At 35.9% G+C, this 23,879-nt stretch overlaps 1 protein-coding gene across 1 annotated transcript in view; it reads left to right on the forward strand.

Moving 5' to 3' along the window:
- Nucleotides 1–23,879, forward strand: part of SCFD1 (sec1 family domain containing 1) — a 110,298-nt gene that overhangs the window by 32,225 nt on the left and 54,194 nt on the right. Inside the window, 5 exon segments of the mRNA XM_027520639.1 lie at nucleotides 15,142–15,281; nucleotides 18,217–18,307; nucleotides 18,972–19,045; nucleotides 19,814–19,830; nucleotides 19,833–19,894. Coding sequence (XP_027376440.1) covers nucleotides 15,142–15,281; nucleotides 18,217–18,307; nucleotides 18,972–19,045; nucleotides 19,814–19,830; nucleotides 19,833–19,894 — 384 coding nt within the window.

Consider the following 23,879-nt stretch of genomic DNA (forward strand, 5'->3'; position numbering starts at 1 on the left):
GAAACAAAAAAAGGAATGGAATTTGGAATTGCTGGATGTAGAGGCTGGAGAATACTGAAACCTTGAGGTTTAAAGTTCCAAATTTATAGTCTTTATATTACAAGATAAGTCAGTGGTATTGTTGAAATGATGGGGGAAGAAAGAATGGAGGAAGATGAGTGGCTGGACTTTTTTTTAATTTTTCATAATGAGTAAGTAAATAAATTTGTTCTCCCTGGGGAGAAAACCTGTTTGTTTATTTTTTTTTTTTCCTTTTTCCCTGGGAATCTGTTAAGCCTCATTTTATGATAAAAATAAATAGTATTTTTTATATTACATTGTATGTTTTCTGAAGTAATTCCACATAGGTAATTTCATGCTTGAAACTAAAATCTTTATTTATACACGCATATATTCATCTACTAAATATTATAAACAGCATGTGATATACACAAATAAGTAAAAACAGCCCTAGTCTCAAAGGCAATGTAAAGAAAAGATGTACACAAGTAATTTCTGTATAACACACTATATAAAAGGGCCAGAATTGTCCCCGTTTGTAAGATAGAAAAATTGAGACACAGAAGTTAAAGAGTTTGAACCCAAATTATTGACTCTGCCAAGATCAGCACTCTGTAATTTACTAAATCCTAGCCCAGGCTTCTAGGGAATACGGTATTAAATTGCGTCATTATTGCAAATGTTGCCTGAAAGGTCATATAGAAAGGAAATGAAAGACATGGAAGATATGGTTTTGGTTTAATGGTTTATTTCTTTAAAACACAGACTCCAGCTGTAAGAGATGTTAAGATTACTGATGGAAATTGGCAGTTCTGTGCACTTCTGTATCCTAGAGTCCTTTGCCACTCTGGACTCTAGGATAAGTGTTAATGATAGTGGTCAGCTCTGATTCAGTAGAGAAAATGGGAAGAATCAAAGGGATGCTGAATTCAACTCTGAGTAGCAGAACACGGAAACTAATTCTCATGAATCAGTAAGAGGCTGAAGAACTACTATTGCAGTACCTACTCTTTGACAGAACATTCTAGACCCTTGTTTTAGCAGTAAAGCAAGTGAAAATATTCCTTTCTTCTTGTAGCATTCTTCCTTGTAGGAGAGACAAGCAATAAATAAAATATGTAATATTTCATAAGGTGAAAAGTAATCTGCAGAAAAGTAAAGTAGGTAATGGTGAACAGGTGCGCAGTTTTAAAATAGGGAAGACTTCACTGAAAAAGAGACATTTGAGGGACAATCTAAAGGAGAGAAGATACTAACTTTATGTAACTGTATGGGATGGTTACTTGCATTCTAGGCAGGATGCCTGATATCTTTAAAATACGGCAAGGCAGCCAAAGTGGCCAGAGCAAGAGAGGCAGGGGAAAGTAGCAGGAGATGGAATAAAACGGAACACAGGATGCAGTGTAGCATAAAGGCCACTGTAAGGATATTGATTTTTTTTTTTTTTTAATATTGTCCGTCTTCCTTCACTGGGTCTGTGTTGCCGCATGTGAGGTTTCTCCAGTTGTGGCGAGTGGGGAGCCAGCGGTGTGCAGGCTTCTCATTGTGGTGGCTTCTCTTGTTGCAGAGCATGGGCTCTAGGGCACGCGCGCTTCAGTTGTTGCAGCACCTGGACTCAGTAGTTCTGGCACATGGGACCTAGTTGGCCAGTGGCATGTGGGATCTTCCTTGACAACCTATGTCCCCTACATTGGCAGGTGGATTCTTAAGCACTGGAACACCAGGGAAGTCCAGGATATTGATTTGAGGAAGTGGAGAGCCAGGTACAGTTTTGAGTAAAGGAGTGACATCTGATACACATTTTGAGAGTATCATCCTATCCTAACTACTATTTTCCATACAGTGTAGTGGGAAGACCAGAAGAGACTTTTTGGCCAACCTAATATATTGAAAGACTCCTTGGGGCCATAGAAAGGGTCAAGAAGATCAGTTCAGAGTTGCAGTTATCTTAAGAGATGGTAGATAATATAAAGCATCAAGACAAAAAACAATCTGGAGAGGTTGCATATCTCTCTCCCTTTGAATAGAAAATGGATTAATAAGTAAGTATGCATGTCTACCAAAAAAAAGAGAGAGATGGTAGAGGTATACAGCAGGATGGAAGTGGTGATGGTTGTGATAGTCTATTCAGTTCAGTCCAGTTGCTCAGTCGTGTCCGACTCTGTGACCCCATGGTCTGCAGCATGCCAGGCCTCCCTGTCCATTGCCAACTCCTGGAGTTTACTCAAACTCGTGTCCAGTGAGTTGGTGATGCCATCCAACCATTTCATCCTCAGTCATCCCCTTCTCCTCCTGCCTTCAATCTTTCCCCGCATCAGGGTCTTTTCAAATGAGTCAGTTCTTCACATCAGGTGGCCAAAGTATTGAAGTTTCAACTTCAGCATCATTTCTTCCAATGAATATTCAGGACTCATTTCCTTTAGGATGGACTGGTTGGATCTCCTTGCAGTCCAGGAGACTCTCCAAGAGTCTTCTCCAACACAACAATTCAAAAGCATCAATTCTTCAGTGCTCAGCTTTCTTTATAGTCCAACTCTCACAACCATACATGAATACTGGAGAAACCACAGCTTTGAGTAGATGGACCTTTGTTGGCAAAATAATGTTTCTGCTTTTTAATATGCTGTCTAGGTTGGTTATAACTTTTCTTCCAAAGAGCAAGTGTCTTCTAATTTCATGGCTGCAATCACCATCTGCGGTGATTTTGGAGCTCAAAAAGATAAAGTCTGACACTGTTTCCACTGTTTCCTCATCTATTTGCTATGAAGTGATGGGACCGGATGCCATGATCTTAGTTTTCTGAATGTTGAGTTTCAAGCCAACTTTTTCACTCTCCTCTTTCACTTTGATTAAGAGGCTCTTTAGTTCTTCTTTGCTTTCTGCCATGAGAGTGGTGTCATCTGCATATCTGAGGTTATTGATATTTCTCCCAGCAATCTTGGTTCCAGCTTGTGCTTCTTCCAGCCCAGTGTCTCTCATGATGTACTCTGCATAGAAGTTCAATAAGCAGGGTGACAATATACAGCCTTGACATACTCCTTTTCCTATTTGGAACCAGTCTGTTGTTCCATGTCCAGTTCTAACTGTTGCTTCCTGACCTGCATATAAATTTCTCAAGAGGCAGGTCAGGTGGTCTGGTATTCCCATCTCTTTCAGAATTTTCCACAGTTTATTGTGATCTACACAGTCAAAAACTTCGGCATACTCAGTAAAGCAGAAGTAGATATTTTACTGGAACTCTCGTGCTTTTTCGATGATCCAGTGAATGTTGGCAATTTGATCTCTGGTTCCTCTGCCTTTTCTAAATCCAGCTTGAACATCTGGAAGTTCTCGGTTCATGTACTTGTTGAAGCCTGGCTTGGAGAATTTTGAGCATTACTTTGCTAGTGTGTGAGATGAGTGCAGTTGTGCGATAGTTTGAGCACTCTTTGGCATTGCCTTTCTTTGGGATTGGAATGAAAACTGCCCTTTTCCAGTCCTGTGGCCACTGCTGAGTTTTCCAAATTTGCTGGCATATTGAGTGCAGCACTTTCACAGCATCATCTTTTAGGATTTGAAAGAGCTCAACTGGAATTCCATTCCATCATCTCCACTAGCTTTGTTCATAGTGATGCCTCCTAAGGCCCACTTGGCTTCGCCTTCCAGGATGTCTGGCTTTAGGTTGGTGATCACACCATTGTGATTATCTGGGTCATGAAGATCTTTTTTGTATAGTTCTATGTGTATTCTTGCCACCTCTTCTTAATATCTTCTGCTTCTGTTAGGTCCATACATTTCTGTCCTTTATTGTGCCCATCTTTCCATAAAATGTTACCCCTTGGTATCTCTAATTTTCTTGAAGTGATCTCTAGTCTTTCCCATTCTGTTGTTTTCCTCTATTTCTTTTCATTGATCACTATTAAATGTAGAGTAATAGAATTGATTGATGAATTGTGTGTGAGATGTAAGAGAGAAGAGCCAAAGATGATGCCAAAGTTTTGGTCGTTGTGATTGAACACTATTGAGACGGGAAGGATGTGGAAGAAGCAGTTTTGGGGGGAAGATCAGAGGTTGAGTTTTGGACATATTAAATGTGAGGTGCTTATTAAAATACTGAAGTATAGCTAATATCATTAAGTAGTTAGGTAGTTGATATTGGCTATACTTCAGTATAGGAGTCTGAAGTTAAGGAGAAACGTCTAGAGAAATAAATTTAGAAGTAGTTCATATACAAGTGGCATTTAAAACTAGGAGGTAAGATGGGATCACCAAGGGAATGACTATAGATAGACGAGAGAAGAGGTCTAAGAACTGATCTCTGAGGGTTTTCAAACATCTTAGAGATGGGAGTGGTGAATAGGATTTTAATGATGTTATTCATTTATGTATTTTGGCTGTGCTAGGTCTTCATTGCTGCATGTTTTCTTTAGTTTTGACAAGTAGGGGCTACTCTCTAGTTGTGGTGCATGGGCCTCTTGTTGCTGGGCATGGGCTCTGAGGCATGCGGGCATCAGGAGTTGTGGCTCAAGGGCTCAGTAGTTGCTGTTGCTCCTCCAGAGCAGAGGCTCAGCAGTTGTGGTGCACCGGCATAGTTGCTCCATGGCATTTGGGGTCTTCCCAGACCCGAGATTGAACTTGTGTTTCCTGCATTAGCAGGAGTATTCTTTACCAATGAGTCATCAGGAGAGCCCCCCAGAAAGATTTTTAAATGAGAAGTACATCATGTTTATGTATTCCCCATTGGTGAATGATAGAAAAGTTGATTGTAGAGATAAGAGTGTCCTGTAGGTCTGAAGGAGGCATTAATGACCAGAAGAACTACAGACCAGGATTTCCCAGCCTTGACATTTATTGACATTTGGGGCCTGATAATTCTTTGTTGTAGGGGGCTTTCGTATGCTTTGTAGGATGGTTAGCAGCATCCCTGACCTCTACCCTCTAGATACCAATAGCAGCCCTTAGTTCTGACAACCATTGTCACATATACCCAGAGGCCAAAGAAGGGCAGAATTGTTTCTTAAGAACTATTGTTACAGGCTGATGATGGGAGCTTCAGAGCTGGAGTTGTTTTAGGGAAGAGGACTCGTGAAGAGTCTGGGAGTAACAAGGAAGACACCCAGCCCGATCCTGAGTCCAGTAGTATGAGATGTGTGACAAGTAAAAAAGAAGGTGATTGCTATCTGAGAAGGCTACAGGGGATTGCCAGTTATAGTTCAACTAGAGCAAGAAAGTACAATGGAGGTTGAGAATATATGTTCAGAATAGGAGACTTTGCTGATGACTTTGCTGATGACTGAGTACAAGTTCTAGAGGTTAGACAGAATGGTTTCAGGAATCCAGTAAGAATGAGAGATGGAATCTGAAAGGGGATAATATAAAGACCCAAAGGATTGATGGACATGATGAGGTAGTTTTGATAGTCTCAAATTAGCTTTAATTGGTGGGACCCTGACTGTTGGGTGGCAGCAAGGGTCTTAGAGCATATAGTTCAGAGGTCACATATTCACTCCTGCCACTGGTGTGTGGAGGCTGTATAGAGTATCGAACTTGAAGCGTTCCTGAAGGAAATGAAAGTATGTGCTGCTCTGAGTAAAGGAAATAAAATGTGTGTAGAGGTAATTGCAATATAAAGGAATAAGCTGAGTCCCCACTGTCAGTAGCGAACTTCAGAAACACAAGTTACAGCAGACATTCCTGCAAACTAGGCAAGGCTTATACTGGTTTTGAGATTTTTTTGCTGTTCCAGAATGAAATGCGAATAATAAGGAATATGAAATGAGTTTTTCTGACTGATCTTTATACTAGTTTGTTTTAATGCTTTACATTTTATTACCCTTGTAATCCTTATGAGATAGAATATACTGTTAATAATTTTTATTTTCTACTCTTTGAGGTTAAAATATACTTTAAAAATACAAGATGGTAGAAGTATATGATAGGGACTTGGGGGCTTTGTTCTTATCTTCACAGAATAAAAAGTTGGAATCCATGTATTTCCAAGGAATTCAATTCAACTAATACTATGTGCCTCCTCTGTACCAGACACTGTGCTGGTCACTGCGATTTAAGGAAAACCAAGCGGGCATGATCTCTGCCTACGTGAAGGTTAGAATAGATGGGTTGTAAATAACCTCCATGCAGCCCATTCCAATAGAATGTATTCCTGCAGATATTTGAGTTATTGGTATTCTTATTTTGTGTTATAAATAATAGAGAAGTGAACATCTCTAGTTAACTTTCTTTCTGAGGCTAGGTTCTCAGATTCCGTATTACTCTTTAAGGCGTCTTTTCTCAGTAACACAAATGGTCTTATGAAAATACTCTTTGGAAAAAAAAAAATACTCTTTGAAAAAAATTGTTTATAATAACCTGTACGACTTACATTGACTTAATCCTGTTTGTTAATTTTAACACATTTTGTAGATATGAAAAAACTACAACTGAGATAGCATAGCCAATTGTAACCAAAGCTTTTTGTTATTGTTGCTGTTGATGATTGTTAAAAACCACAGCTTATGAAGTTTCCTCCAAGCTTTTAAACTCCTTAATAGTTATACTCTCTACCTCCACAAGATGGAGCAAGAGTTCTAGATGAGAATTTCAAGTTTAACTTGAAATTGGAACTTGCTTTTTATATTAAATATTTCTGCCTGAAAATCCAGAACATTGGTAATATTTATATATCGGACCCTGGAAACTACTATGAAAATTCATGCAGCTTCTCTGTGTATCAGAGGATAATTGTTGTCATTTAATATGGGAAAGACACTCTTCTGATGAAAAACTTGGCAGCGTGCCTTTCCTTTATCAGGATATAAGAAGCAAAATTAGTAATTAGAAAGTCATGATTCCTTTTTATTATGTCTTGGTTGCAGTGGCTATGGTTTTGATTGTTGAACTGCAGTGAGTAGTTTTAGGCAAATGTAATGGACATTATTTCATCACAGTGTCTTGTCCTTTAGTTGGTCTTTGTTTTTCTTCAAATCTTGGGTGCCCTTTTTTTGAACCTTTGGCCCTCCACTACTGACTCATTAGATCAGAATTTATACTAATATACATAAGGACTTTAATAAAGTTCATTTTGTTCGTACCACTCAAGAAAAGGAAGTCATTTCCAAGTTAATATATAATAAAAGGGTATTAGAAAAACATTTTACAACCACTCATTTTCTTTTTTTTAATATAAATGTATTTATTTTAATCGGATGCTAATTACTTTACAATATTGTAGTGGTTTTGCCATACATTGACATGAATCTGCCATGGGTGTATACATGTTCCCCATCCTGAACCCCCCTCCCACCTCCCTCCCCCTACCATCCCTCTGGGTCATCCCAGTGCACCAGCCCCAAGCACCCTGTCTCATGCGTTAAACCTGGACTGGTGATTCGTTTCACATATATTATACATGTTTCGATGCCATTTTCCCAAATCATCCCACCCTCGGCCTCTCCCACAGAGTCCAAAAGACTGTTCTATGCATCTGTGTCTCTTTTGCTGTCTCACATATAGGGTTATCATTACTATCTTTCTAAATTCCATATATATGTGTTAGTATACTGTATTGGTGTTTTTCTTTCTGGCTTACTTCACTCTGTATAATAGGCTCCAGTTTCATCCACCTCATTAGAACTGATTCAAATGTATTCTTTTTAATGGCTGAGTAATATTCCACTGTGTATATGTACCACAGCTTTCTTATCCATTCATCTGCTGATGGGCATCTAGGTTGCTTTCATGTCCTGGCTATTATAAACAGTGCTGCGATGAACATTGGGGTACACGTGTCTCTTTCAGTTCTGGTTTCCTTGGTGAGTATTCCCAGTAGTGGGATTGCTGAGTCATATGGCAGTTCTATTTCCAGTTTTTTAAGGAATCTCCGCACTGTTCTGTATAGTGGCTATACTAGTTTGCATTCCCACCAACAGTGTTAAGAGGGTTCCCTTTTCCTTACACCCTCTCCAGCATTTATTGCTTGTAGACTTTTGGATAGCAGCCATTCTGACTGGCGGGAAATGGTACCTCATTGTGGTTTTGATTTGCATTTCTCTGATAATGAGTGATGTTGAGCATCTTTTCATGTGTTTGTTAGCCATCTGTATGTCTTCTTTGGAGAAATGTCTATTTAGTTCTTTGGCCAATTTTTTGATGGGTCCCTTATTTTTCTGGAATTGAGCTGCAGGAGTTGCTTGTATATTTTTGAGATTAGTTGTTTGTCAGTTGCTTCATTTGCTATTATTTTCTCCCATTCTGAAGGCTGTCTTTTCACCTTGCTTTTAGTTTCCTTTGTTGTGCAAAAGCTTTTAAGTTTAATTAGGTCCCATTTGTTTATTTTTGCATTTATTTCCAATACTCTGGGAGTTGGGTCATAGAGGATCTTGCTGTGATTTATGTCAGAGACTGTTTTGCCTATGTTCTCTTCTAGGAGTTTTAGTTTCTGGTCTTACATTTAGATCTTTAATACATTTTGAGTTTATTTTTGTGTATGGTGTTAGAAAGTGTTCTAGTTTCATTCTTTTACAGGTGGTTGACCAGTTCTCCCAGCACCACTTGTTAAAGAGATTGTCTTTTCTCCACTGTATATCCTTGCCTCCTTTGTCAAAGATAAGGTGTCCGTAGGTCCATGGATTTATCTCTGGACTTTCTATTTTGTTCCATTGATCTGTATTTCTGTCTTTGTGCCAGTACCAAGGCAGGTTGATTCCTCCAGTTCCATTCTTCTTTCTCAAGATTGCTTTGGCTATTTGAGGTTTTTTGTATTTCCATACAGATTGTGAAATTATTTTTTCTAGTTCTGTGAGAAACACCGTTGGTAGCTTGATAGGGATTGCATTCAATCTATAGATTGCTTTGGGTAGTATACTCATTTTCACTATATTGATTCTTCCAACCCATGAACATGGTATATTTCTCCATCTATTTGTGTCCTCTTTGATTTCTTTCACCAGTGTTTTATAGTTTTCTATATATAGGTCTTTAGTTTCTTTAGGTAGATCTATCCTAAGTATTTTATTGTTTTTGTTGCAATGGTGAATGAAATTGTTTCCTTAATTTCTCTTTCTGTTTTCTCATTGTTAGTATATAGGAATGCAAGGGATTTCTGTGTGTTAATTTTATATCCTGCAACTTTACTATATTCATTGATTGGCTTTAGTAATTTTCTGGTGGAGTCTTTAGGGTTTTCTATGTAGAGGATCATGTCATCTGCAAACAGTGAGAGTTTTACTTCTTTTCCAATCTGGATTCCTTTTATTTCTTTTTTTGCTCTGATTGCTGTGGCCAAACTTCCAAAACTATTTTGAGTAGTAGTGGTAAGAGTGGGCACCCTTGTCTTTTTCCTGACTTTAGGGGAAATGCTTTCAGTTTTTCACCATTGAGGATAATGTTTGCTGTGGGTTTGTCATATATAGCTTTTATTATGTTGAGGTATGTTCCTTCTATTCCTGCTTTCTGGAGGGTTTTTATCATAAATGGTTGTTGAATTTTGTCAAAGGCTTTCTCTGCAGCTATTGAGATAATCATATGGTTTTTATCTTTCAATTTGTTAATGTGGTGTATTATGTCGATTGATTTGCAGATATTGAAGAATCCTTGCGTACCTGGGATAAAGCCCACTTGGTCATGATGTATGATCTTTTTAATATGTAGGTGGATTCTGTTTGCTAGAATTTTGTTAAGGGTTTTTGCATCTATGTTCATCACTGATATTGGCCTGTAGTTTTCTTTTTTTGTGGCATCTTTGTCTGGTTTTGGTGTTAGGGTGATGGTGGCCTCATAGAATGAGTTTGGAAGTTTACCTTCCTCTGCAGTTTTCTTGAAGAGTTTGAGTAGGATAGGTGTTAACTCTTCTCTAAATTTTTGGTAAAATTCAGCTGTGAAGCCGTCTGGTCCTGGGCCTTTGTTTGCTGGAAGATTTCTGATTACAGTTTTGATTTCTGTGTTTGTGATGGGTCTGTTAAGATTTTCTATTTCTCCCTGGTTCCATTTTGAAAAGTTGTACTTTTCTAAGAATTTGTCCATTTCTTCCAAGTTGTCCATTTTATTGGCATATAGTTGCTGATAGTAGTCTCTTATGATCCTTTGTATTTCTGTGTTGTTTGTTGTGGTCTCTCCATTTTCATTTCTAATTTTGTTGATTTGATTCTTCTCTCTTTTTTTCTTGATGAGTCTGGCTAATGGTTTGTCAGTTTTATTTATCTTCTCAAAGAAACAGCTTTTGGCTTTCTTGATTTTTGCTATGGTCTGTTTTGTTTCTTTTGCATTTATTTCTGCCCTAATTTTTAAGATTTCTTTCCTTCTACTAACCCTGGAGTTCTTCATTTCTTCCTTTTCTAGTTGCTTTAGGTGTAGAGTTAGGTTATTTATTTGACTTTAAGGTAAGACTGTATTGCTATGAACCTTCCCCTCAGCACTGCTTTTACCGTGTCCCATAGGTTTTGGGTTGTTGTGTTTTCATTTTCATTCGTTTCTATGCATGTTTTTATTTCTTTTTTGATTTATTCTGTGATTTGTTGGTTATTCAGCAGCGTGTTGTTCAGCCTCCATATGTTGGAATTTTTAATAGTTTTTCTCCTGTAATTGAGATCTAATCTTACTGCACTGTGGTCAGAAAAGATGCCTGGAATGATTTCAATTTTTTTGAATTTACCAAGGCTAGATTTATGGCCCAGGATGTGATCTATCCTGGAGAAGGTACCATGTGCACTTGAGAAAAAGGTGAAATTCATTGTTTTGGGGTGAAATGTCCTATAGATATCAATTAGATCTAACTGGTCTACTGTTATCATTTACAGTTTGTGTTTCCTTATTAATTTTCTGTTTAGTTGATCTATCCATAGGTGTGAGTGGGGTGTTAAAGTCTCCCACTATTATTGTATTATTGTTAATTTCCCCTTTCATACTTGTTAGCATTTGTCTTACATATTGTGGTGCTTCTATGTTGGGTGCATATATATTTATAATTGTTGTATCTTCTTCTTGGATTGATCCTTTGATCATTATGTAGTGTCCTTCTTTGTCTCTCTTCACAGCCTTTATTTTAAAGTCTATTTTATCTGATATGAGTATTAGTACTCCTGCTTTCTTTTGGTCTCTATTTGCTGGAATATCTTTTTCCAGCCCTTCACTTTCAGTCTGTATGCATCCCTTGTTTTGAGGTGGGTCTCTTGTAGACAACATATATAGGGGTCTTGTTTTTGTATCTATTCAGCCAGTCATTGTCTTTTGGTTGGGGCATTCAACCCATTTACATTTAAGGTAATTATTGATAAGTATGATCCTGTTGCCATTTACTTTGTTGTTTTGGGTTCTAGTTTATACACCCTTTCTGTGTTTTCTGTCTAAAGAAGATCCTTTAGCATTTGTTGGAGAGCTGGTTTGGTGGTGCTGAATTCTCTCAGCTTTTGCTTGTCTGTAAAGCTTTTGATTTCTCCTTCATATTTGAATGAGATCCTTGCTGGGTACAATAATCTGGTCTGTAGGTTATTTTCTTTCATCGCTTTAAGTATGTCTTGCCATTCCCTTCTGGCCTGAAGAGTTTCTATTGAAAGATCAGCTGTTATCCTTATGGGAGTCCCCTTGTATGTTATTTGTTGTTTTTCCCTTGCTGCTTTTAATATTTGTTCTTTGTGTTTGATCTTTGCTAATTCGGTTAATATGTGTCTTGGGGTGTTTTGCCTTGGGTTTATCCTGTTTGGGACTCTCTGGGTTTCTTGGACTTGGGTGACAATTTCCTTCCCCATTTTAGGGAAGTTTTCAACTATTATCTCCTCAAGTATTTTCTCATGGTCTTTCTTTTTGTCTTCTTCTTTGGGACTCCTATGATTCGAATATTGGGGTGTTTAACATTGTCCCAGAAGTCTCTGAGGTTGTCCTCATTTCTTTTAATTCTTTTTCTTTTTTCCTTTCTGCTTCATTTATTTCTACCATTCTATCTTCTACCTCACTTATTGTATCTTCTGCCTCCGTTATTCTGCTGTTGGTTCCCTCCAGAGTGTTTTTGATCTCATTTATTGCATTATTCATTATATATTGACTCTTTTTTATTTCTTCTAGGTCCTTGTTAAACCTTTCTTGCATCTTCTCGATCCTTGTCTCCCGGCTATTTATCTGTAACTCCATTTTGTTTTCAAGATTTTGGATCATTTTCACTGTCATTATTTGGAATTCTTTATCAGGTAGATTCCCTATCTCTTCCTCTTTGGTTTGGTTTGGTGGGCATTTATCCTGTTCCTTTTCCTGCTGAGTATTTCTCTGCCTTTTCATTTTGTTTATATTGCTGTGTTTGGGGTAGCCTTTTCATATTCTGGCAGTTTGTGTTTCCTCTTTATTGTGGAGGTTCCTCGCTGTGGGTGGGGTTGGATGGGTGGCTTGTCAAGGTTTCCTGGTTAGGGAAGCTTGGGTCGGTGTTCTGGTGGGTGGAGCTGGATTTCTTCTCTCTGGAGTGCAATGAAGTGTCCACTAGTGAGTTTTGAGATGTCTATGGGTTTGGTGTGACTTTGGGCAGCCTGTATATTGAAGCTCAGGGCTATGTTCCTGTGTTACTGGAGAATTTGCATGGTATGTCTTGCTCTGGAACTGGTTGGTCCTTGGGTGGTGCTTGGTTTCAGTGTAGGTATGGAGGCTTTTGATGAGCTCCTATTGATTAATGTTCCCTGGAGTCAGGAGTTCTCTGGTGTTCATAGGTTTTGCACTTAAGCCTCCTGCCTCTGGTTTTCAGTCTTATTCTTACAGTACCCTCAAGACTTTTCCATCTCCTTTCAAAGACAATGGGCTGCCTTTTTTGGTGTCTGATGTCCTCTGCCAGCATTCAGAAGTTGTTTTGTGGAATTTGCTCAGCATTCAAATGTTTTTTTTGATGAATTTGTGGGGGAGAAAGTGGTCTCCCTGTCCTATTCCTCCACCATCTTAGGGCCGCCCCCCCAACTCATTTTCTTAAGCTTCAATGACATTTCTGCATTTGGCTGATTGTCTCTTTGTGGGGTAAAATTTAACTTTATTTCTCTTTTCTCCAATATTTCCTATAAACTGATAGATCTAGAGACTTAATTCCTTCCAAAATAAAAGTTACTTTTACTTTGCTTGGCTTTTTTTCTCATGTGGATATAATTCTCAGCTCTGCATAAATAGGTGTTACATATATTACCCAAATGTAATTTTTTACTATTGGCTCTATTTCTCTTGGACTGCTTTAGCTTGTGAAAGAAAAAGACCACCAAATACTTATCTGTGTTTTTAGCACTTCCCAGTGGAATTTCTTTGTTTTTTTTTTTCCCAGTGAGATTTATTTCTGTCTGCTGATTTGGCATACCATTGTCCAGTCTTCTAAGTCAAGAGAATATGAATATCAGTAGAAATAGATTAGACTCTGCCATGTTAAAACTAATTTTGTTGTCTTTTATTTGTGTATAAATGTTCAGTTTCTTTAACATGATTGAATACAGCACAGAATATTCTGATTTCCCAATTTTCAAGGCTAAAATTACTTTTCCTAATTTGCCTGTCTATTATTGCAAACAGTGGGAATGTTCTGCTACTATTATTTCTCAAAACTTTTAACTTCTTTTATTCTTTTAGCATTTTGTGTTTTAAGTATTTCATCAATAGTTTGGTATAATAATATGCTTTCCTATTTTTAGAGCACTAATTTTGCTAACAGATTACTGTGATTTTGAGTGTACTGTATCATCCCCATGGAAATAGTACTTCACTAGAAATTCTAGTTCATAAAGCTTAGCTCTTCAGAAATGTTTCTCTTCTTCATTATCTTTGTTTTGTTACATAACTTTTAAAAACAAAGGATCTTCTCAGATGTAGCTATTAACATCTATTTATTGTGCTTCTTCCTATATGGATGATTTGTTGTGCAAAGGTGAGGTTAATATATGGATTGAGAAAGGGAATTAAATAGGGTTATATTGTGTTATGTTTATCCTATGATAATTTAAAGAGTCTATAGGAAAGGCATAATACCAACAAGTTGAAATATAGTATACTCTTCTTTGTCAATAGACTTATTACTTTACTAGCAGTTAGATGTCGACATATTTCACACTCTGGTTTTTTATGTAATGGGGAAAATGGCTAGGAAGTAAGCTACTATAACAAATTTATTCATGAAAGTTATAAGGAATGGTCTAAGGCTATAAACACAGTATTAATGACCTTTTTCTATCAAGAGGAAATTAAATTGTATTGACTACATTTAATTTGCTAAGACCTGGAAGCTTAATCATTAAGCACTTATAACTTAGAATTAAGATGATTTTATCACAGTCATGGTAGATAATTTCTCCATATGAATTCTTTTGCTTATCATTCATTTACTCACTTATTGATGTCCATGTTTTCTCTAGTTCACTATTCCTCAGAATAGAGTTGAACCATAAAACATTGCTATTACATGAAGGAACTAAAAAGCAAACTTCATTAATTTTGTATGTTTGTTTTTTGAGAAGGGAGGAGAAGAAAATCAAACCTCAAGTAAGTAAAATTATGCCTACACAGAAAAGCTTAGCAACCATTAGTCTGACTGCTCTTAGAATTTATGTGAAAGGGAATGCTGTTATTGTTGGAACTTCTGTTGTAATTTTTTTTTAATGCAGTTCATCAAGTAACAGATCAGGCTATTAATATCCTGTAAGAATTTAAAAATTACATTTAAGATTATGTTTGTTGTTGGAAACAATTCAGCATCAATAAACCAGGTCAAATAAATAGAGTCAAATATTCAACTACTATGTAGACATGATAAAAATAAGATAGATGTATATATTCAGAGAAGAGCTCTAAATACATTATTAATTGAGAAAAGTGAAATACTAAGTATGTATCATATAATCTCATTCTTTACAACTTAAGGGATATTTGTTTACTGACATATGCAAAAATATTTTACTAGTAGGATACACAAGAACCTTAACAAGGTTTTATGTATTTTTTGAATTGTAATCATATGCATCTACTGCTTAATTAAATACATACACAATTAAAAGTACCTCTATGTAGTAAAACATTGGAAGAAGGTCTTTTAAATTTCAGAATCTGTATTTTGTCCTTGGAAATAGTAGATAAGGCAGCAATAATCTGTGTTATTTTTATTGTTGTAGGAAATGTTCTTAAACTTAGAAAATTGTTACTTAAAACAGGATTACTCTTTCCTAGGATTTCCACTTGAACAGAGTTAACTTGGAAGAGTCTTCAGGAATGGAGAATTCTCCAGCTGGTGCTAGACCAAAGAGAAAAAATAAGAAGTCTTACGATTTAACTCCAGTTGATAAATTTTGGCAGAAACATAAAGGAAGGTAAATAAGAAAAACATTGATAAGTAAGAGATTCAACCTCTAAAAAAATGCAAAAATATCACCTGACTTAATGAATTTGATTAAAAAAAAATCAAAACCGGTCATAGTGGTTCATCTACACAGTGAATAAGAACTGTAAATTAAATAGTCTGAGGAGCTGTGTCTTTATTGCTTACTTTCCTAGTTCTTAAGTTGTTTTTGTTGTTTTGTGGGGACCACTTCCCTTTAAAATAAGTCCATTCCATATGATTTTGTAGATTTTATATTATACATAGTCTTTCTAAATTTCGTTTCTGTCCCCATTGACCCTCTGTAGCACTATTTCTGCCTTTTATTAAGATTGGATTCAGCAATCGGGAAACATCAAGGTGTGATTTACCCTTTTTGTTTCATGCTTGCCTTCGGACAAACCCAATTTTAGCTATCTGTGAAGAAAATACTTAAGCCTGAAAACCAGTTTTATTCAAAGTACATTAGGAATAACAGGTGAAAAAATTGTAGCAATTTGCCATTTGATTTATTATAGGCGGGTATACAGATCCCATGTGTTGCTGTGATCCCTTAATTGAGGGTATTTCATGAGCTCAGTAACTGCTGTGTAAGTTATCTAGTGGTATTATGGCTAGAGGAATCTTTCTAAACAAACAGAAAAATCATTCCTCTGAGAGAAAAAGGTTGCTCATCAACAATTGTGGAAATACAATGTTACTTATTATAATTTGGACTGTTTCAACTGCTACAGTATATATAGTAGCATCTGTCTATGCATCTCTATATATCTGTGTCCTTGATATTGCTTTCTTTTTGGTCTATGTTTAAAGAGAAGTAGGATGTAGACTTGGTTCAACATAATTGGGCTTTTTGTATGTTTTATTTCTTTTTATTTATACCTTTCACTCTTTTTTTAACACTGGAAAATCATACTGCTATAACAAATAGTTTTAGTGTGTCTTCAGTGAAAAGTCACTGTCTTTCCCTCTCTCTGACTAATGCAGTTTTGGGTACTGTTGTAATTTTCCTTATTTTATATGGTTTTCTTCTCTTTGAAATCCCATTGTCTACATTTCCTTTTAGAATAGTAAAGTACAAGAATTTACATTATTTATCAAGGATGCAAGATATTTTAAAGTTAACTTTCCCTAATAGACAAACAAAAGCTTAAATGAAAACAATTTTATTCACATATGGAAATTTTGAATATTTTCCTTAGGCCATATGTTTAGGAACAATCTAAGAGCATGAACTTTGAATAGTATGAACTTTAATTTTTTGTTAGGTAGAAATAGCCCTCACTTTGAATATCATGCAATGATGGTAATATGGGCACAGACACTGGGAGACAGCACAGAGTTAGAAACAAGTGACCTAAATCTCTCTAGTCTTCATTTTCCTCATCAGTAAAATGTGGGATGATAATTCTACCTCTTGTCCTATTTGAGAAGGTTGTTGTGAAGATTGACATAATATAAAGAAGTAACTTGCCCCAAATGACCCAGCTTTCATTGGTAAAAGCAGAATAAAAACCAGTTCTGGCAGATTCCAAAGTCCCTCGTCTTAACTGTCAGTACTATGTGTTTACCTTACAAAACTGTGGTCAGAATTAAATGAGACAATAGAGACAGATTCTTAGCATAGTATTTGGCATATAGCAGCAATAGTGGTGGTGGTGGTGGTGGTAGTCGCTCAGTGCTGTCTGATTGTGACCCCTCAGACTGTAGCCCGCCAGGTTCCTCTGTCCATGGGATTTTCCAGGCAAGAAGACTGGAGTGGGTAGCCATTCCCTTCTCCAGAGGATCTTCCCAACCCAGAGGTCTAACTCAGGTCTCCCTGCATTGAAGGCAGATTCTTTACTGTCTGAACTATAGGGAAGTCACTTAACTCCCTTGGCATACAGTGATCTCTCAGTAAATGCAGGCAGTGATCATTGTGTCAGCCCTGAGACCTAAAGGTACTAGAAATTTTAAGGATGAGCCGGAACATTTTACCTGCTCGCTGCTATCTTTTGCCAACAGACTCCTCTGGACCTCAGTTAGGGCCTGCATTTGTCATGTAAAACTGGACTGTGTTCCTCACAATCGTTTCAGATTTTGTCATTTCTTTGCTGATCATTAATGAAGTGTTATCAGAGTGGAGGAATGGGGAAAAGTTTTTGTTTTATTGCTTGATGAGAAGTGACCATTTCTTCCTTAAAAGAGAGAAAGCTTCTGGCCTCCCCTAAGGCTGTAGATGAAAAATACTTACGTTAGGAACTATTTCATGGTCAACACATACTCATCTAGATACATTCAGGATTAACACTGCATGATAGTTTCTACCTGAGTTGGTCAGTGATTGCAGATGAGTTGTATCTGAAGTCTATGGAAATTGCTGCTAAACTGTACATACTGAGGAGATATCAGGGATTGGGCCAACAAAACTGGCCTACATTCTGTTCTTACCAGTGGTGTTCTTACCAGGTTTACAGATTTGAAAGGTTTTTTCCACAGCTACCTACATGTAATATTTTGTGATACATGTTTGTAGTTACATGGACCCTTTGGCACTATGGGTTGTAATACTTAGTTGGTCTTTGATGTACCATGGCTTCTCTTCCTTTGTTTCTCAGTCACTTAAATATCTTTTTATTTTTTCTAATAGCTAAAGGTGAAGAAAAATCGATACAGTTAGTGAAAAGAATAGAAATAAAATTTAAATTTGTTTACATATATAAGTATTATGATATACATTTTAAAGTAGTATTTAGAATGTAAATAGATATCACAAGAAAATGTACTTTGATTTATCCTGATGTTTTCTGCCTATGTTGTATATAAAATATATGCAAATATAAATAAGTACACTTAAAATAATCTTCATTGTATATGTTTCAAAATTCACACAAAAGTCAATCTTTTAATCTTATACTCATAATTCCTCTTCTGGAAAACTGTTTTAGTCCATTCCCAGAAGTTGCAGAATCAGTTCAGCAAGAACTAGAATCTTACAGAGCACAGGAAGATGAGGTTAAACGACTTAAAAGCATTATGGTAAGATTCTGTTTGCTTTCTTGGAAATACAAGGGAAGCAGGAGGACATCTGGAAGGAGAAAGAGGTTAACTTTTTTCCTTTATAAAAATTCAAGACCTTTCATTGCTTTAATGACAAAAAAAATTGTTCTCATAAAAGATTGTTACATAAAAGATTTTTTTTTTAAAGAAATCTTAAGTTCTGAGGAGTAGAGGGAACATTTTTTAAAAAACTAATACAAATTTATGATTTGAAAAAATATATGTGAGTTTATTTAGACATGTATGTTCCAGTGCTGCTCATTTTACTATACTTTGATCGCACTTCAAATTTCAGCTCTATTTATTACTATATGTAGTGACCTGTGGCAGGTCTCTGGACCTATTTCTTTATCTGAAAATGCCAGATGCTTCCTTTTTAGTCATCCAACCATTCATTAGATTGGTGGTGACTAGAACTTTTCTATAACTGTCAAAAATGCAGATGCTTGCTCCTTAAGAGGGGAAGAATTTTTATTCTATTATTTTATTCTATTCTATCTAATATTCTATTATTTTATTCTATTATTCTGGGTGACCTAAATCTTGCTACTGTTTATCAGTGATCCTAGGAATAGATTGATGAAAATCAGTACTTTGGCTTGGGATTTTTGAGTAGTTACTGGGACCTCTTTTTCCTTCCCAGGGACTAGAAGGTGAAGATGAAGGAGCCATAAGTATGCTTTCTGATAATACTGCTAAGCTAACATCAGCTGTTAGGTAAGTAAGCAGTATATCTTCTTTGAAGTCTTTCTGTTGATATGATTTATATTGGACATTAAAAAAATCGATAAATATTTTTCATGATAGGGAATAGAAATAGCATATACTGCTAAGTCCAAAGAACTAAATTGTATTTTTACTGTATTCAAGCTGACTTGAGTTCCCTCCGTTATTTTTTTAATTTTTTTATTGAAGGATTGCTGCTTTACAGAATTTTGTTTCCTGCCAGTTACCAATATGAATCTTTTATATAGCAGATCATTTGTTTCTTTTACTAGTTAGAATTGTGTAATGGGAGTAATTTTGTCACTGAGATAGTATTGATGATAAGGTAAAATGAGTTATTGTTAGTTTTATCATTGCTGCTGTTACTATGTTAGCTAAAGTTTAAGCAGTATCTTTTGGATACTTTAAATACCATCAAGGAGAGTTTCATGTTTTAGAAATATAGGTAAAATTTTCCCATTAATCTGATTTTATTCTAACCTCCAAGTTTTGGAATTAGAAAGTGAAATGATAGAATGATGATATTTGGGAGGCAGATTATTTTAAAATAAGAAGCATTTCAACTGTATTAAAGTGGTAAATATTGTATATGTTCAAACCTAGAGATTAAGTTCAGTTAATAGTTTAACATGTAATTTTGGCCCTGTTTTACTATTCCAAGTTTCCTCAGAGGAAACACCCAGGTTTGCATTTTATTAAAATTTATGTCATTTCCTTAGAAAATTTAACGGTTAATTTTCAATTTTTTGATACTTGTAGCTCTTTGCCAGAACTCCTTGAAAAAAAAGACTTATTGATCTCCATACAAATGTTGCCACTGCTGTTTTAGAACATATAAAGGTAAATTTAACTTGTCCCTCCTTACAATATAGCTACTAATTTTGTAGGTTTTAGACTTTTTAAGATGCTTATTCAGTGTCTCATTGAGCCCTAACTGTAAGCTTGAGTTATAATTAGTGAAGGCAGCATTATTACCTTCATTTTTGCACATGAGGAAACCAATCCAGGAAGGTTAGTGATTTGCCCAAGGTCACACATTCAGTGAAGGAAACTTAGCACCTTTGATATTTTTATTATGTTTCACTGCCTTAGTAATGCCTCTACAGATGTACCACTTTGTTAATAATAGATTTGTATCTAAACATCAGTAATTCAGGTTTAGACACCCCTTTACTGTAGTACTATCTGAAATATGTTGATAACATCCCATAATGAAATGCAACTTGGTTCTGAACATTTTAGTTTAAGATTAGTCTGTTAGCCTTATAGCTTCTTACTGTCTCCCACTATACTTTGATTTTGAAACAAATGTATTGGATAATTCTATATGTTGTTTGTCATAATTATTTTTTCTCATTACTTTATTCATAACTCCATATCAGTTTGATTTAATCCATTCATTAGTATTCTATTGTCATTTATTCTCCGGACATGGAACTGAATTCCAGTGACAGACTGGTGATATACCAGAATGTAGTTACTACTGACCCCTGCTTTCCATTTGAGATGATACATTTGAAAAAGTAATGTAAAACTGAATATACTTGCTATCTATCAAACATGTTGATAACAACTTATATTTATGGAAAAGGGGATTAAACATTTTTTAATGATTTTAAAAGTCTTAGAGCACTAGAAAGGAGCTAATATAGATAGATTTCATCATTGTAGATCATAGAATTTAAACCTGCATAATTTCTATTAAGCTGACACCTGATTTTTTTCTTTGTTCCACTTCTTGATTTTGATCTTGCTATTTGCATATACCTACAGGAATAGAAATATAATTGTGCCATCTGTAGATGATATCTGATGATAACTTCCATATGTTGCAGCTCTGTAAAGTGGAAAAAGGCTGCTCATTTTTTTTTGCCTGAGGTCATTGTCTCCAGTGAAGATAATACATATAACTGGTGGAATGTAACAGAGCTATATTCAGTGATTTCCTTCACTCAGAAGAGACAGGCTTTGCTTACAAAGCTAATATAAAAAGTTAAACAAAACTATGTTGTATTAAAACAAAATATAAGTTCTAGTTTACATCGGCTAAACTATAGTTTTGTAATCAAGATCTTCTTATCTATTAAACCAATGCTCTTTGAGTACATGCTGTTTGTTTATGACCGTTGTTAATAGTTTATGTGTTACTTTGAGATTTAAACAGTTTGTGGACTTTTTTTTACTTTAGTTTTTTCAGGGTTTTTGGTTTTTCTTTGGAGGGGGCAGTTCTCACAGCTGTAAAATCAGCAAAGTGCTAAACTCAGCTCCTACTTCAAAACTGAGTTGTGTAACCCAAAGTATTTAAAAACATTATCATACCAATGGAAAGTGCACATTTTCATCTTTTTCATAAAACTTTACAAACACTATCCTGCCACAAATTTACATGAATATACTCTAGATCAAAGACTATGGTTTATGGTTTGAGAAAATTCTGGATAAAGTAGTTTACTCAATTGTGTTTATTAAATGGCTCTGTGGGATTGTGCTGGGCCCTAGAGATTCCATGGTAAACAAGATGGACAAGTTCTTTCTTCTCTTGAAGCTAATCTTATATTGACAAAAAGCAAAGTAAGCGATTAGAAAGCATGGCATTTAGGTGTAAAAACAGCAAAATAGGGTGATAAGAGGTAATAGACAGTGGCTCAGAGGGCTGTTCCAGGGGAAGTGAAATTGCCTTTGATGAGGTGACGATTGAGTTGAGACCTGAATCACACAAAGGAGCCAGTTAGTGAAAATCTCTGGGCCACCCATTTCAGGCAGAGGGAATAAGTGCTGCAAAGGCCTTAAGGCGAGAACAAATTTACTATTTTAGAGGACCTAGAAGATGACTAATGTACTGATAGTGAGGAGGGAAAGAGTTGATAACACTATTGGATCAAGAGAAATAGGGATTTAAGTATGATGGAAGTCATTGGAGGTTACTGCCATGATTTGATTTATGTTTCAGCTAGAGAATGGTCCGAGGAGTGTTGAGGAATGGATGAGTTCTGGAAGATGGCTATTATACCTGTCTAGGTGGAGAACGGTGTTTTTTAAGGAAAAATTTACCTATGAAATTCTTTATGATGCTTATTTACAATTTTATATGAGCTGTGAATCAGTTTGTCCTAATGGATGCCATCTGTCTGATAAATTTTATTATGTCACCATGCCTGACCCAAAATTTCCTCTTTCAGACCTGGTTGCTTGTCTCTCTATAAAAGAACTTGTTTCTTCCTGGATTGCTAATAAGCAGATCATCTTATACTAAGAAACTAACTTGTCATTCAGGGTGTTAAGTAGTTATATATAAAAATTACATAGTTTGAAATAATTTTTGTGCTATAACTCAAGGAAGACACCGTTTTCCTAATAGGATCTGATATAAAGAAACTATAAAGGACATTATATAAGGTCGTTTACTTGCAGAGGGAAAATTTCATGTATAAGACACCATGTTCCTTGTTGGGCCATTCTAGGAAACCCAATTAATACCAGAAGTTTTTTTGTTTTTTAAATCATAGATACAGGAGCATATTTATTTTAAATATTTGTGTATAAATTATAATTGTATTTATTAAGCCACATACTCTGAGTTATCCTGATATTAGAAATTCTGTTAGTATAGAAAAATTGCAGTGTTTTTTGAGAAGAGTCCTGTTTTTTGTTTTTTTTTTTAACTTTGGTTTTGCGATACATCAACATGAATCCGCCTCAGGTATACACGTGTTCCCCATCCTGAACCCTCCTCCCTCCTCCCTCCAAATACCATCCCTCTGGGTCATCCCAGTGCACCAGCCCCAAGCATCCAGTATCGTGCATCGAACCTGGACTGGCGAAGAGTCCTGTTTTAATTAAAACGTCTATTCTCCTATGTCAAAGCTAGCAAGTAAATTGTGTTGCTTCCAATTTTTATCATTACTCATAGTTATAAAATTTTTCTTATAGTTTTTATAATTATTAAATTTCCAACTTTAAAATATTTACTTCAAAGTAATACATTTATTTGTGCCATTTTTATGTTACACCATCTGCCTCTGGGTATATAATGTTAACAATAATTTAAAAAATATTTTTCTCCAATATCTCTTACTCTTTACTAGAATTTGTTGACCATCTGGGCTTCACTTCTTTGTAAACATTCATTCACCTAAGCAGTAAATATTTATTTACTTATTGTTGTTGTTATTAGCAAGAACATTATGACTCTTCATGCAGAGATCTCAGAACACATCTCTTGCTATTTGTCTGTATTGCAGTTTTGCGTGTTTCTTATTTTGGGATGTTTAGTTTATAGCTGCTGCTTATATTTCTTTAGATCATTTTCTAAAGCAGAATACTAGAAGAAATTAATCTCTTTAGAAGTCCTGGCAGTTACCCAGCAGTTGATGTTTGGCAGCACAGCAGTTTGTGACAACTTTGACAGATATTACCACGTAAATTTATTGATATTCTAAAGATTTTAGTGGCTTGAGTAGTCAACTTTGGTTTAATAGGTTAAGAGTAAATTGTGAATTGTGAAGGAACTTTCCCTGCAGCAGACAGATTCTCTAGTTGTGGCATGGGAGCCTAGTTGCTCCAAGGCATGTGGGGTCTTAATTCCCCACCAGAGATCTAACCTGTGTCCCCTGCATTGCAGGGTGGATTCCTAACCGCTGGATCACCAGGGAAATCCCAGCAGTTTTTTCATTTCTAATACAAATAAGATTTTACCCCCACTTGTTGGTTATTAGGGAATGGATTCTGAGATTACTTAAATTTGTAGACAGATTTCAGTATATTTTAATGATTACTGTCTCAGCTGCATAGCCAGCCAGAATTAATTATTCTCTAGCATCAGAAA

Source organism: Bos indicus x Bos taurus, chromosome 21 (assembly GCF_003369695.1).
Source record: "Bos indicus x Bos taurus breed Angus x Brahman F1 hybrid chromosome 21, Bos_hybrid_MaternalHap_v2.0, whole genome shotgun sequence".
NCBI classification, from domain to species: Eukaryota; Metazoa; Chordata; class Mammalia; order Artiodactyla; family Bovidae; genus Bos; species Bos indicus x Bos taurus.